The sequence below is a fragment of the Bombina bombina genome, chromosome 4 (assembly GCF_027579735.1).
Source record: "Bombina bombina isolate aBomBom1 chromosome 4, aBomBom1.pri, whole genome shotgun sequence".
Classification (NCBI taxonomy): domain Eukaryota; kingdom Metazoa; phylum Chordata; class Amphibia; order Anura; family Bombinatoridae; genus Bombina; species Bombina bombina.
Window position 1 is genome coordinate 1,150,429,829 of NC_069502.1, and position 16,544 is coordinate 1,150,446,372.

The 16,544-nt window shown below is 38.5% G+C and overlaps 1 protein-coding gene across 1 annotated transcript in view; it reads right to left on the bottom strand.

The window, feature by feature from the left end:
* LOC128658247 (calpain-8-like) overlaps positions 1-16,544 on the bottom strand; it is a 145,557-nt gene that overhangs the window by 33,722 nt on the left and 95,291 nt on the right. The window contains exon 8 of the mRNA XM_053712784.1: positions 13,393-13,467. Coding sequence (XP_053568759.1) covers positions 13,393-13,467 — 75 coding nt within the window. The remainder of the gene's footprint in view (positions 1-13,392; positions 13,468-16,544) is intronic.

Sequence of the window (16,544 nt, forward strand, 5' to 3'; positions counted from 1 at the left end):
GGAACCGTCATTCGGCTAGTAGGCGTCATTAGAAGAGGATGGATCCGCGTCGGCTGGGAACAAGATGGCTCCGCTCCGCTCCGATCCGGACGAAAGAAGATTGAAGATGCTGCTTGATAGAAGACTTCATCCCGATGATGGACTTCCGACTTCAGCCCGATGATGGATTTCTTCAGTCGCCACTTGGATCCAGACATCAGCCCGAGGATGGACGTCACTCTTCAGCCCCCCACTTGGGCTTGGATCAACACTTCCGAGGCTTGGATCAAGACTTCCGAGGACGGATCGGTGAACCTGGCAGGGTGAAGATAAGGTAGGAAGATCTTCAGGGGCTTAGTGTTAGGTTTATTTAAGGGGGTTTGGGTTAGATTAGGGGTATGTGGGTGGTGGGTTGTAATGTTGGGGGGGGGTATTGTATGTGTTTTTTTTACAGGCAAAAGAGCTGAATTCTTTGGGGCATGCCCCGCCAAGGGCCCTGTTCAGGGCTGGTAAGGTAAAAGAGCTTTGAACTTTTTTAATTTAGAATAGGGTAGGGCATTTTTTTTTATTTTGAGGGGCTTTGTTATTTTATTAGGGGGCTTAGAGTAGGTGTAATTAGTTTAAAATTGTTGTAATATTTTTCTAATGTTTGTAAATATTTTTTTATTTTTTGTAACTTAGTTCTTTTTTATTTTTTGTACTTTAGTTAGTCTATTTCATTGTATTTATTTGTAGGAATTGTATTTAATGTATTTATTGATAGTGTAGTGTTAGGTTTAATTGTAGGTAATTGTAGGTATTTTATTTAATTAATTTATTGATAGTGTAGTGTTAGGTTTAATTGTAACTTAGGTTAGGATTTATTTTACAGGTAATTTTGTAATTATTTTAACTATTTTAGCTATTAAATAGTTCTTAACTATTTAATAGCTATTGTACCTGGTTAAAATAAATACAAAGTTACCTGTAAAATAAATATAAATCCTAAAATAGCTATAATATAATTATAATTTATATTGTAGCTATATTAGGGTTTTATTTTACAGGTAAGTATTTAGCTTTAAATAGGAATAATTTATTTAATAAGAGTTAATTTATTTCGTTAGATAAAAATTATATTTAATTTAGGGGGGTGTTAGTGTTAGGGTTAGACTTAGCTTTAGGGGTTAATCCATTTATTACAGTAGCGGCGAGATTCGGTCGGCAGATTAGGGGTTAATAATTGAAGTTAGGTGTCGGCGATGTTAGGGAGGGCAGATTAGGGGTTAATACTATTTATTATAGGGTTATTGAGGCGGGAGTGAGGCGGATTAGGGGTTAATAACTTTATTATAATAGCGGTGCGGTCCGCTCGGCAGATTAGGGGTTAATAAGTGTAGGCAGGTGGAGGCGACGTTGAGGGGGGCAGATTAGGGGTTAATAAATATAACATAGGGGTCGGCGGTGTTAGGGGCAGAATATTAGGGGTACATAGCTATAATGTAGGTGGCGGTGGTTTACGGAGCGGCAGATTAGGGGTTAATAATAATATGCAGGGGTCAGCGATAGCGGGGGCGGCAGATTAGGGGTTAATAAATATAATATAGGGGTCGGCGGTGTTAGGGGCAGCAGATTAGGGGTACAAAGGGATAACGTAGTTGGCGGCAGTGTACGGAGCGGAAGATTAGGGGTTAAAAAATTTAAATATAGTGGCAGCGATGTGGGGGGACCTCGGTTTAGGGGTACATAGGTAGTTTATGGGTGTTAGTGTACTTTAGAGCACAGTAGTTAAGAGCTTTATAAACCGGCGTTAGCCCAGAAAGCTCTTAACTACTGACTTTTTTCTGCGGCTGGAGTTTTGTCGTTAGATTTCTAACGCTCACTTCAGCCACGACTCTAAATACCGGCGTTAGAAAGAACCCATTGAAAAGATAGGATACGCAATTGACGTAAGGGGATCTGCGGTAAGGAAAAGTCGCGGCTGCAAAGTGAGCGTTAGACCCTTTCCTGACTGACTCCAAATACCGGCGGTAGCCCAAAACCAGCGTTAGGAGCCTCTAACGCTGGTTTTGACGGCTACCGCTCAACTCTAAATCTAGGCCATTGAGAGAAAAATGAGAAATTACCATATCACATACCTCCTACTGTGGGTATAATTTCTTCTGCTGGCTTTATGCAGCTTTTTTATAGGCTATACTTAAGTATAGAAATGTTCAGTATAGGGATACCACAGGTAAAAACAGCTATTTAAAATGTCAATATCAAAGTAAAGGAGCTATTTGTAAATATTTAATACACTCCAGCAGGTAAAATGGATCATTGGTAACAAAGTAAAGGGGAGAATATTTTACTGTAAACTGTCCCTTTAATACAGAATCAACAAATGTATAATAAAAAAGCCTATGTAATAAAACTAACTCTGAATTTCAAATGAGGAGTAGATTTCTGCCAAATATGAAATTTCTTCAATTTCCCTGCCCCTGTATCATGTGACAGCTATCAACAAATCACAGACTCATAGGTATCTTTGAACTCTTGCACATGTTCAGTAGGAGCTTATGCCTCAGAAAGTGTGTATATAAAAAGACTACGCACAATATTATAGTAGTAGCAATTTGGAAATTATTCTTAAAATTGCATGCTCTATCTGGAAGTTAAAGTGAAGGTAAAGTTTTGGTAACCAGCAATTGTATTTATGATCATTTTACTAAATCAATAACAGCCGCTAGGTTTTTTTTTAAAAATAATTATTTATTTGGGTATTTTGCTAACTCTATTTTTATTACCGTTCCCTGTAGATTCTCCTCCCATCCTCCATTTCCGGGTTTCTGTTACTATGACGTATAGAGCGGTCCCACCCGCTCTATACGTGTCTACTAAGCTCGTGCACATCGAGCATGGAATGACCGCGCATGCGCATCATTTTTTGCCATTGATCTTTGTGCATGCGTTAATCACGGTTGTTGCACTCTATTGCGCATGCGAAAATACTTTGCAACATAGTATTGAATGTGTAACGCAATTCATTCAATACTATATTGGACAACACGGAGAATAGTTGTGTTTTGCGATCGTTCGTTGCCTTCAATTTTGCAGTCCTTGTAAGTATGAGTATACAACCGGATCGATATTTTATAATACACAACTGCCTTCATCTATCTATCATTCATTTTATGATGAATCTTGTTGTTTAAAATTTTCATATCTCAATATCCCTATATATTTTATATTCTATAAAGCTTTCTATTCTAACAACTGTTTGTAAATTATATGTTCTGTAAATAGCGGCTAATAAAGATCATACTTTTCAACAGATATGTATATTCAAAACGTTGTCTTGATTGTTTTAAACTTTTTTTTGAATTTTTATAAGTCATTTGTCATTTACATTAAAATCTTTAACACGCAAAAGGATGTAAAATAATATTATTTATAAGAAATACAATTATATCTAGCAACTAATCTTAGCTATTTGCTAATAACAAATATATGTTTTACACATATATTTTAATGATTGTAAAGATAATTCATGAAATGCATAACATTATTAAAATGTATTGACTTTATAGCGTATATTATTTAAAAAAAAAATATGTGTACAAATAACAAATATCATTATTTTAATTTAATTTTCAAAAACTTTAAAATTATCTAAAATATTATTAGGTGTCAATTAAAAAAAATAAAATAAATATATATATATATATATATATATATATAATATATATTTTTATATATTCATTTATAATTTTACATAATGTTGTATTAAATTTAATAAATATATATACACACACACATTGAATGTGTGGTATCATTATTTATATGTCTCTATTAAATTTTTCTTATAGGAACTTTATTCTATCAAAAAGTTTTGTTTTTGATGTTTTGGTCTTATGTCTCTCTCTGTGTCCGGAGTGGCGTCTCAGGTGAAGACTGGAAGGCGGACTCTAGCACACTGATTCACAGATTTCCTCCACAGGAGCAGGCTGTGTCCAGAGTGGCGTCTCAGGTGAAGACTGAAAGGCGGACTCTAGCACACTGATTCACAGATTTCCTCCAAAGGAGCAGGCTGTGTCCGGAGTGGCGTCTCAGGTGAAGACTGGAAGGCGGACTCTAGCACACTGATTCACAGATTTCCTCCACAGGAGCAGGCTGTGTCCGGAGTGGCGTCTCAGGTGAAGACTGGAAGGCGGACTCTAGCACACTGATTCACAGATTTCCTCCACAGGAGCAGGCTGTGTCCGGAGTGGCGTCTCAGGTGAAGACTGGAAGGCGGACTCTAGCACACTGATTCACAGATTTCCTCCACAGGAGCAAGCTGTGTCCGGAGTGGCGTCTCAGGTGAAGACTGGAAGGCGGACTCTAGCACACTGATTCACAGATTTCCTCCACAGGAGCAAGCTGTGTCCGGAGTGGCGTCTCAGGTGAAGACTGGAAGGCGGACTCTAGCACACTGATTCACAGATTTCCTCCAAAGGAGCAGGCTGTGTCCGGAGTGGCGTCTCAGGTGAAGACTGGAAGGCGGACTCTAGCACACTGATTCACAGATTTCCTCCAAAGGAGCAGGCTGTGTCCGGAGTGGCGTCTCAGGTGAAGACTGGAAGGCGGACTCTAGCACACTGATTCACAGATTTCCTCCAAAGGAGCAGGCTGTGTCCGGAGTGGCGTCTCAGGTGAAGACTGGAAGGCGGACTCTAGCACACTGATTCACAGATTTCCTCCACAGGAGCAGGCTGTGTCCGGAGTGGCGTCTCAGATGAAGACTGGAAGGCGGACTCTAGCACACTGATTCACAGATTTCCTCCAAAGGAGCAGGCTGTGTCCGGAGTGGTGTCTCAGGTGAATACTGGAAGGCGGACACCAGGGTCCGCCTTCCAGTCTTCACCTGAGACGCCACTCCGGACACAGCCTGCTCCTGTGGAGGAAATCTGTGAATCAGTGTGCTATCCGCTGTAAGCGCTAGTCCGCCCAATAGCACTGTTCACAGAACAGTGCCTTTTGTTCTGGTAAGCCTCTCTTTACCTGTACTTACCTGATTACATAGGTCTTTTTGCACAATGAGGCGCCCTCTTTTTGTTTTATCATATATATATATAGCAGAATACATATAAATAATTATATAGACTAAAGATATATATATATACATATTTTTTAAAAAGATAATTACATAGTTTTACTGAATCATAGAATCTGAGAATTTATCGCAATTAATTATTTTTTTACTTGATAATAACATATTTTTAAAAAAAAAACTTGCAATATGAAAATATATTGAATTTTTTAAATTGTTTGTTTATATATAATATATGAATTTTTTTAAAAGTTAGCTTTTAATTGGTTTGCGCAAAGATCAATAATAAAATCAAATTAATATTTAATAAAATTAATCATTAATATATTATATCCAGTAGATTATATCTTCAATATTATGCTGCAGATAATGCGATCGTTTTAGACTTACTAATAAAAAAAAAAGAGATGCTTGCGGTAATCGGAGCGCAACAAATGTTTCAAATTAGTTGCGTCTGAGTTCCTATGCTGTACAAACTATGCCCACAAACAAAGTTTTTACTGCGCATGCGCAAAACGTGGACTTGCACGCTTGGCAAATGCAAACTAGAAGATGTCAAGCATGCGCATCAAGAGCCATGTAATGATGACGTAAATTGACGGCCGCCTAACGGCCAAAGAATCAATTGGATGGCTCAACAACGTGATCGTTGTTTATAAAAAAAAAAATTATAAGGGTTGATTTTCGGAAAGCCGAATACATGAAAATAATATCCGCTATCTCAGGTAATATAAAGATTTGAAGAAATTGATGAATGAAAGTTATATTTATTTTGCTTGAGAACAGTAATTATGTAGAATAGAGCCTTTCACTTTACCTTCACTTTACATGTATTACTTCAGTGTCACTTTAATGTTCAATACAGCTTTTTTAAATGAAGTAAAGATACTTCTAAAAATACAAATGTCAGGGTCATTTAAGTGTACAGTATTACATAATGTATCTTTACAAGGACGTGCATTTTCTTGTGTCCTTATCTAAATAACAATAGGTAACCCTACTTATTGTAAAGCTCCGTTATAAATTTGACCTATTTCTGATTGTTAGATAAACCTTTCCAGACCTGGTACATTCTACTGTATGTAAATCACAACATCCCCTGGTAGCCAGAGAGTAAGAACTTAAAGGACCAATCAACACCGTAGATTTGCATAATCAACAAATGCATAATAAGAAGACAATGCAATAGCACTTAGTCTGAACTTCAAATGAGTAGTAGATTTTTTTAAATAAATTGCAAAGTTATGTCTTTTTCCACTCCCCCTGTATCATGTGACAGCCATCAGCCAATCACAAATGCATATACGTATATGCTGTGAATTTTTGCACATGCTCAGTAGGAGCTGATGACTCAAAAAGTGTAAATATTAAAATACTGTGCACATTTTCGGCTAGATTTAGAGTTCTGCGGCCAAAGGGGTGCGTTAGCTACGCGTGCTTTTTTTCCCCCCGCACCTTTTAAATACCGCTGGTATTTAGAGTTCACAGAAGGGCTGCGTTAAGCTCCAAAAAGGGAGCGTAGAGCATATTTACCGCCACTGCAACTCTAAATACCAGCGGTGCTTACGGACGCGGCCAGCTTAAAAAACGTGCTCGTGCACGATTTCCCCATAGGAAACAATGGGGCAGTTTGAGCTGAAAAAAAACCTAACACCTGCAAAAAAGCAGCGTTCAGCTCCTAACGCAGCCCCATTGTTTCCTATGGGGAAACACTTCCTAAGTCTGCACCTAACACCCTAACATGTACCCCGAGTCTAAACACCCCTAACCTTACACTTATTAACCCCTAATCTGCTGCCCCCGCTATCGCTGACCCCTGCATATTATTTTTAACCCCTAATCTGCCGCTCCGTACACCGCCGCAACCTACGTTATCCCTATGTACCCCTAATCTGCTGCCCCTAACACCGCCGACCCCTATATTATATTTATTAACCCCTAATCTGCCCCCCCAACGCCGCCGCCACCTACCTACAATTATTAACCCCTAATCTGCCGACCAGACCTTACCGCTACTATAATAAAGTTATTAACCCCTAATCCGCATCACTCCCGCCTCAATAACCCTATAATAAATAGTATTAACCCCAAATCTGCCCTCCCTAACATCACCGACACCTAACTTCAAGTATTAACCCCTAATCTGCCGACCAGACCTCACCGCTACTCTAATAAATGTATTAACCCCTAAAGCTAAGTCTAACCCTGACACTAACACCCCCCTAAATTAAATATAAGCTAAATACTTACCTGTAAAATAAACCCTAATATAGCTACAATATAAATAATAATTATATTGTAGCTATTTTAGGATTTATATTTATTTTACAGGCAACTTTGTATTTATTTTCACCAGGTACAATAGCTATTAAATAGTTAATAACTATTTAATAGCTACCTAGTTAAAATAATTACAAAATTACCTGTAAAATAAATCCTAACCTAAGTTGCAATTAAACCTAACACTACACTATCAATAAATTAATTAAATAAAATACCTACAATTATCTACAATTAAACCTAACACTACACTATCAATAAATTAATTACATACAAATACCTACAAATAAATACAATTAAATAAACTAACTAAAGTACAAAAAATAAAAAAAGCTAATAAATAACAAAGCCACCAAAATAAAAAAATGCCCTACCCTATTCTAAAATAAAAATTGAAAAGCTCTTTTACCTTACCAGCCCTTAAAAGGGCCTTTTGCAGGGCATGCCCCAAAGAATTCTGCTCTTTTGCCTGTAAAAAAAACATACAATACCCCCCCCAACATTACAACCCACCACCCACATACCCCTAATCTAACCCAAACCCCCCTTAAATAAACCTAACACTAAGCCCCTGAAGATCTCCCTACCTTATCTTCACCACGCCAGGTATCACCGATCCATCCAGAAGAGGCTCCGAAGTCTTCATCCAAGCCCAAGCGGGGGCTGAAGAGGTCCATCATCGAGCTGAAGAGGTCCATCATCCGGCTGAAGTCTTGATCCAAGCGGGGGCTGAAGAGGTCCATCATCGGGCTGAAGAGGTCCATCATCCGGCTGAAGTCTTGATCCAAGTGGGGGCTGAAGAGGTCCATCATCCGGCTGAAGAGGTCCATCATCCAGCTGAAGTCTTGATCCAAGCGGGGGCTGAAGAGGTCCATCATCCGGCTGAAGTCTTCTATCAAGCGGCATCTTCAATCTTCTTTCTTCCGGATCCATCTTCATCCCGCCGATGCGGAACATCCATCCTGGTCGACGACTTCCCGACGAATGACGGTTCCTTTAAATGACGTCATCCAAGATGGCGTCCCTCGAATTCCGATTGGCTGATAGGATTCTATCAGCCAATTGGAATTAAGGTAGGAAATTTCTGATTGGCTGATGGAATCAGCCAATCAGATTGAGCTCGCATTCTATTGGCTGTTCCGATCAGCCAATAGAATGCGAGCTCAATCTGATTGACTGATTGGATCAGCCAATCGGATTGAACTTGAATCTTTTTCCTACCTTAATTCCGATTGGCTGATAGAATCCTATCAGCCAATCGGAATTCGAGGGACGCCATCTTGGATGACGTCCCTTAAAGGAACCGTCATTCGTCATTCGTCGGGAAGTCGTCGGCCAGGATGGATGTTCCGCGTCGGCGGGATGAAGATGGATCCGGAAGAAAGAAGATTGAAGATGCCGCTTGATAGAAGACTTCAGCCGGATGATGGATCTCTTCAGCCCCCGCTTGGATCAAGACTTCAGCTAGATGATGGATCTCTTCAGCCCCCGCTTGGATCAAGACTTCAGCCGGATGATGGACCTCTTCAGCCCGATGATGGACCTCTTCAGCCCCCGCTTGGGCTTGGATGAAGACTTGGGAGCCTCTTCTGGACGGATCGGTGATACCCGGCGTGGTGAAGATAAGGCCCATTTTTTTATTTTGGGGGGCTTTGTTATTTTATTAGGGGGCTTAGAGTAGGTGTAATTAGCTTAAAATTGTTGTAATATTTTTATAATGTTTGTAAATTATTTTTTTATTTTTTGTAGCTTAGTTCTTTTTTATTTTTTGTACTTTAGTTAGTTTATTTAATTGTATTTATTTGTAGGTATTTGTATGTAATTAATTTATTGATAGTGTAGTGTTAGGTTTAATTGTAGATAATTGTAGGTATTTTATTTAATTGATTTATTGATAGTGTAGTGTTAGGTTTAATTGTAACTTAGGTTAGGATTTATTTTACAGGTAATTTTGTAATTATTTTAACTAGGTAGCTATTAAATAGTTATTAATTATTTAATAGCTATTGTACCTGGTTAAAATAAATACAAAGTTGCCTGTAAAATAAATATTAATCCTAAAATATCTACAAAATAATTATTATTTATATTGTAGCTATATTAGGGTTTATTTTACAGGTAAGTATTTAGCTTTAAATAGGAATAATTTATTTAATAAGAAAAAAATTATTTCGTTAGATAAAAATTATATTTAAGTTAGGGGGGTGTTAGGGTTAGGGTTAGGCTTAGCTTTAGGGGTTAATAACTTTATTATAGTAGCGGTGAGGTCCGGTCGGCAGATTAGGGGTTAATAATTGTAGGTAGGTGGTGGCGACGTTGGGGGCGGCAGATTAGGGGTTAATAAATATAATATAGGGGTCGGCGGTGTTAGGGGCAGCAGATTAGGGGTACATAGGGATAACGTAGGTTGCGGCGGTGTACGGAGCGGCAGATTAGGGGTTAAAATTTTTTATTAGAGTGGCGGCGATGTGGGGGGACCTCGGTTTAGGGGAAAATAGGAAGTTTATGGGTGTTAGTGTACTTTAGAGCACAGTAGTTAAGACCTTTATAAACCGGCGTTAGCCTATAAAGCTCTTAACTCCTGGCTTTTCTCTGCGGCTGGAGTTTTGTCGTTAGATTTCTAACGCTCACTTCAGCCAAGACTCTAAATACCAGCGTTAGAAAGATCCCATTGAAAAGATAGGATACGCAAATGGCGTAGGGGGATCTGCGGTATGGAAAAGTCGCGGCTGCAAAATGAGCGTTAGACCCTTTCCTGACTGACTCTAAATACCAGCGGGCGGCCAAAACCAGCGTTAGGAGCCCCTAACGCTGGTTTTGACGGCTAGCGCAGAACTCTAAATCTAGGCGTTGTTAATGGAAGTAAATTGGAAAGTTGTTTAAAATTAAATGCTATATCTGAATCATGAAGTTTAATTTTTGACTTGAGTGTCCCTTTAATTTATATATTTATATACAAAAACCCACAAAAGTGGTAACGCCTCAACATTGTGATAGCTTCTAAATTTGAAATATACAGTATTTGCCAAACCCTAAAGCAGTGACGTGCACTCATAAGAGGCAGGTGAGGCAGTGCCTCCCCTGGCCAATGTGGGTATTACAGCCTTTTTTTAATTAAAATAATAATAATAAAAAAAAATAATCTTTTTTTTTTTTCCATTTTTTTCCCCATCATAAAAGTTGACCCCCCCTACCCCACCACCCCTCCACCAAATTCATTATTTTATTGAAATTTATTTTATATTGTTTAAAAAAACGTTAAGTAATTACAATAACATTCATATTGCGCAAGGAAGTAGAGGCTAGCTATACTTCCATTGTGCAATATGAATGTAATTGTAATACTGTATTGTATGGGCCGCAAGAGACTGCCACCCAGTGTACAATAAGAGCCAATGCAGCAGTCTCTTCTTGCGGCCCATAATGCTCCCACTGGAGGCTTGTATCTTCAAGCCTCCGGGAGCCCTCAGTCCTGCCTGCCCGCCCGCCCCTCAGCCAATCAGAGTCCCTGTATGTCTGAGTGACTGAGTCTCTCAGTCTCTGGGCTGGCTGAGTTGCTGTGTTGCTGGGCGGGAAATTGAGGTGGCAGATCGAATCGGATGGCAGGCGCAGCGCACTGGTCAGGTGTTGTGTCGTGCGCCGTCAGTGAGTGAGTGTTGTTCGTCGGCAGCCATCAACAGTCATAAGGAGGATCATTCAGCCTGGAGGTGTCTTCTGCAAGTTAGTCAGTGTGAGTGTCGTGTCCTACCAGTCCTAGTGTGAGTGAGCCGGTGACCCCCGTGTGTGTTACTAACTGTCAGAGAGTGCACTGTCTACTCTACTCTGTCTACCACTATCTACTCTAATAACAAGGTAGGTGGTGTGGTGGTGCCTGGTGGACTTCACTGACTGGACTCTGATGACAACGGTCGGTCAGAGACTGAGAGTGTCATGACGCACAGTGACAGATAACAAACTGACTGACTTTGAGACTAACTGTGTATTAACGTATATATTTATATTTATTACGGTACTACTGGAGTCTGGCCCTGCCCCTGGCCCTGTATATATAGCCCACAGTCCCAAACTCCCAGCACTGCACTGGCATGTGGCATCATGGCATGAGATGAGGCATCCATGATCTGACTGTCACACTGGCGCGAAAATTTAATAGAAGAATGATCTATTCTGAATCTGCAGTGTGTGATGTGTCTAAAAAAATACAATCGATTTACAGTCAAGTCAACATTTCATCTGGAGTGGATCGTGATCTTGTTTGATCACATTGTGATCAAACAAGCTAACGATCCAGATGAAATGTTGACTGGTAGTGTAAATCGATTGTATTTTTTTAGACATGATCTGACACAGTGATCATCACAAACAAAATTAATATTAAACTTATCTGTGTGTAACTGTGTAACTGTAGTGATTGGCTAAGTTCTAACTTACAATGTAAATGAATGATCGTTATGAATATGAATTATGATCCATATCAATTGTGACAATAAATGCTGAGTCCAGCTCCAGTTGCTCAAACAATAGTTAGAAAATATATCATCATGATCATATACTATCAGATTCTCAAGCAGGATCTCTAGAACAGTGTTACAGTAGCTGCACGGGCACATCTAGGTTCTCTCTTTTTATTCTGATCTCTCATCTGTGTTCACTGTTTAGTATAAAGTAATGCTCCAGAGAACTGAAGCTTTTGCTCACCCACCTTACTGTATGGCACAGAAATGTATTTAACATTGGCTTGTGAGCTGCAATTCCTTGCACAGCACATTTATATATTTTACAATGGCTTGTGAGCTGCAATTCCTTGCACAGCACAGAAATGTATTTAATAAAGTCTGAGTGAGCTGCAATTCCTTGCACAGCACATATATATATATTACAATAGCTTGTGAGCTGCAATTCCTTGCACAGCACATTTATATATTTTACAATGGCTTGTGAGCTGCAATTCCTTGCACAGCACATTTATATATTTTACAATAGCTTGTGAGCTGCAATTCCTTGCACAGCACATTTATATATTTTACAATGGCTTGTGAGCTGCAATTCCTTGCACAGCACAGAAATGTATTTAATAAAGTCTGAGTGAGCTGCAATTCCTTGCACAGCACATATATATATTTTACAATAGCTTGTGAGCTGCAATTCCTTGCACAGCACATTTATTTATATATATATATATATATATATATATATATATATATATATATATATATATATATTACTATGGCTTGTGAGCTGCAATTCCTTGCTTGCACAGCATATATATATAAAACACAATAAAACTTTAACCCGCCGACATTTTTGGAGTCGCAATAAAAATAACTGCCAAATTTAAAAAAACTTCTTAAAAAAATATCATGCTGCTTAAAAATGTTCTATCGTTCAGACAGCAATAAAAATAACTGCCAAAAAAATTCTTAAACTTTAAGAAGTTTTTTTGCAGTTATTTTTATTGCTCTGAACGATAGAACATTTTTAAGCAGCATGATATTTCTTTAATAAGTTTTTTGGCAGTTATTTTTATTGCGTTGCAGGCAGCATCACTCCAGTTAGGTTGGTAGTTAAAGGGACAGTCAAGTCCAAAAAAAACTTTCATGATTTAAATAGAGAATGTAATTTTAAACAACTTTCCAATTTACATCTAATAGCTGATTTTCGTCATTCTTTTGATATCCTTTGTTGAAAATCATATCTAAATATGCTCAGTAGCTTCATTCTTTTGATATCCTTTGTTGAAAATCATATCTAAATATGCTCAGTAGCTACTGAGCATATTTAGATATGATTTTCAACAAAGGATATCAAAAGAATGAAGAAAATCAAATATCCTTTGTTGAAAATCATATCTAAATATGCTCAGTAGCTACTGATTGGGGGCTGCATATAGATACCTCATGCGATTGGCTCACCCATGTGCATTGCTATTTCTTCAACAAACGATATCTAAAGAATGAAGGCGTATCCGATTCCTAGCCACTGCCTCACCAGCCTCTGAAGTCACCGCACATCACTGCCCTAAAGTGTTTATTGGTTTGCAAGTATGTACGTGAGCAATTCTTCTTTGCAGTAAGAGAACTTACCAAGCTTCCCCATCATCGCACTGCAGGTTAAGTTCAGCCTTTACTTTGGGGTCCACCTTGTCCCATTCAGAGGATCTGACAGAAAATAAAATTCAAAAATGCATCATGCACGTGACATTACTGGAACATTTTGCCTTATAGATAGAATGACTATTCCATGTGTGTTCTTACAATTTAGTTCTTATAAAGTTTATTTTTGTTGTTAATTTTTTTTAGCCAAGTACAGTTATTTAAATTCCTTAAAGTGCATATGATTCACAGCTGAAATGAAATCAAAAGGACCAACCGGAAAGAACTGCCAGTGTTCTGTCAGATTATCAAACTTTCATAGGCTGTCGGCATTTATCATTGCACAAGCATTTCTAGTGAAATGCTTGTGCAATGGTGCCCCCTGCAGGTCGTTTTATATTATTTTAATACTTCTGTGACTTACAGGCAGGTGAAAATTGTAATTTTTTAATAATTTTATTTTGAAAAACTTATTAGTGAAAAGTTTGGATTTTAGAATAAGTTTGGATTTTGGAATTCCAGATTTGGGAATATGTATCTGTATTTGTTTTATGTGTTCTGGAATATAATATTTAGCAATGTTACAACAGAGAATAACAAACACATAGAACACAGACATATAGTCCATTGATATTATTAATTATATGCAATTAATGTGCTTCTTACATTTAAAAAAGAAGAAGAAAATAAACTATTTTCTGCATGATGAGGAATGTAATATTTATGGTATCATCTTTCTATATTTAATAACCATTAATTCTCAGTTTATCTGTCTTGTTTTACTGTGGCATACTTCAGTATGATGCACTTTACCTATTTTACGGTGGCACATTTATCTGGCCCATGTCCCAGTGACACTAGTAATGCACTTTCTCTGTCTGTATCAGTGAAGCTCAACTCCAGCCCTCATATGTCACTAAAAAAAACAGAATCTAAAATTTTACCCAATTGAGGTAAATCAGTGATTGAGTAGTTGTCTAACCTAGGCAGGAAAATACCCATACTCTGCCCTGTTAAGAGTGCTCAAGGCTAGAAATGAGAAACACAGCTTTCTTTGATATGTCATGTTTACAATAGCTACATCAGTAAAATAAAATAATGAAGACCAATCCTGGAAGTACCCATTGCCAATACACCAAGTTCCCCCATGGGTAAATGTATCACAGGTTGAAAAACTAGGCCCTACACTACGGAAAAACAAATAAGCAGGGGAAAGGAAAGGAGGGATGGGGACCTACACTACAGAAAATAAATGTTTGGAGAAGGAGGTGGCAGGGCAGGCTCAACCATGGGACCAAGTGGGTGCAAAGGACCCAGGCAGCACATCAGTGACTCAGTCACTGTCAGACCCAGACCATGCCTGTCCTCTTTCTCCATAGGGGAAGTCACAGGCTCCCAGCAGCATAACCTCATCACGCAAAAAGACACAGTAGTGGTCAGGGGCGACATTCCAAGTGGGACAAGTAAATCTCTTACCTAACTTCCTGATCACTTATTGTGCAAATGTGCATAAGGTCAGCGGCCAGGCCTAGTAGTTTGATATGCTAATCAGTAATGTTACTACTGGCAGTAGCAGCTGGTGAATTTTTAGGATGGGGGTGCACAAGACCCTGCCCCTATTAGAAAGCCACGCCCCTTTTAAAAAAGCACGCCCCTTTTAACAAGCCACACCCATTTTTAAAAGCCACACACCTTTGAGAAAGTCACGTCCCTCAAATGGCCCCACCCATTTGAACCAGCAGTGTTTTTGGTCATCGTCTTCTTGAAATATCCAGCCCCGGCCTGGGTGTAACTTCAACTGAAGTTTGTGACTGATTCCTCAACATTATTCTCAAGTATCTGCTGATATTGAGTGGAATCCATGAGACCCTCAACAATATTCCCAGTAGTACAGGTCTTTGGAGGTGGTCTGTGGGCTGTTTTTGACCGTTCTCACCATCCTTTGCCTTTGCCTCTGGCCCTCTCCGATATTTTACTTGCCCTGCCACTTCTGGCCTTAACAAGAACTGTGCCTGTGGTCTTCCATATCCTCACCATGCATGGCTCACTGTGTTCCTCACAGTGGACACAGACATCTTAAATCTATGAATGCATACTCTTCAGTATAGCCATGTTCACGTGCGACAGTGCACAAATGGAGGAGCCTACACTACCTGCCCATGTCTAGTCTTAAAATATACATGCTCAGTTAAATTATATAATAACATATATATATTAACCAAATGATTAATTAAAGCTGCAAAATAATAAGAATATTGAATGTACATTTATGAAAACATATATATTCCTGGATTTAAAGAACCTTCCACTTTATAGAGAAATACAACCACATTTCAATTACTGTTGCCCCAGCCCCCAGTGTTCGATATTAGGCAATGCAGCCAAAGGCCGTGGCAACATGAAGATAAATACACCAACATTTTACTTTCTAGTACAAAAGAAGATTATTTCTATTACACTAGTGCTTAATAATTTACTTCAAAGGTAAACATTAAAACAATGTTTATAACTCAAGTACAAGTTTTGTAAATCAAGTCATTCCGCCTGTCTTTTTTTGAGGCAAATAAATCAATAACATTTTCGTTGAATTTAGGAATGTAATTTATCAATTGTTTTTCAATTGTCAGTATGGCTAGAGCGGTCAGTCTTTCCTCAGTCATGGTGCTCCTTAGAAATGTCTTAACTCGTTTTAAAGTTGAGAAACATTTCTCAGCCTCAGCAGTTGTCACGGGAATAGTTGAAATAATTTGCAACAGTTTGTAGGTCTCCGAGAAAGTACTGGCCAAGTTATTTTCTATTACAAACGAGAAGAATAATGGCACCATTCATATTTCTAAAATCTGGTCTTCTGTAAATTACTCCTAGTTCAGTTTTCAGGCGATCTTTCTGTAATGTGTGATAAACAGCTGATGTTTGGTCAAGAAGCTGATTTGGAAAAATTTTCTCGTAATCCGCAAATTTTTCCGCTTGGAGGAGAGAAACAGCAGAGTAGTGAGTTATAAAAGAAAATCTATCTTTTACTTGATTTGTGATAACATCGCATATCTCTTTAGCTGCCACAGTCTGAGCAATGTGAATATTTTCTCTCTTCCTTTTCCTAGATGTTTCCTCTGTTTCTGATATCGTCATGGTCACTGTGTCCA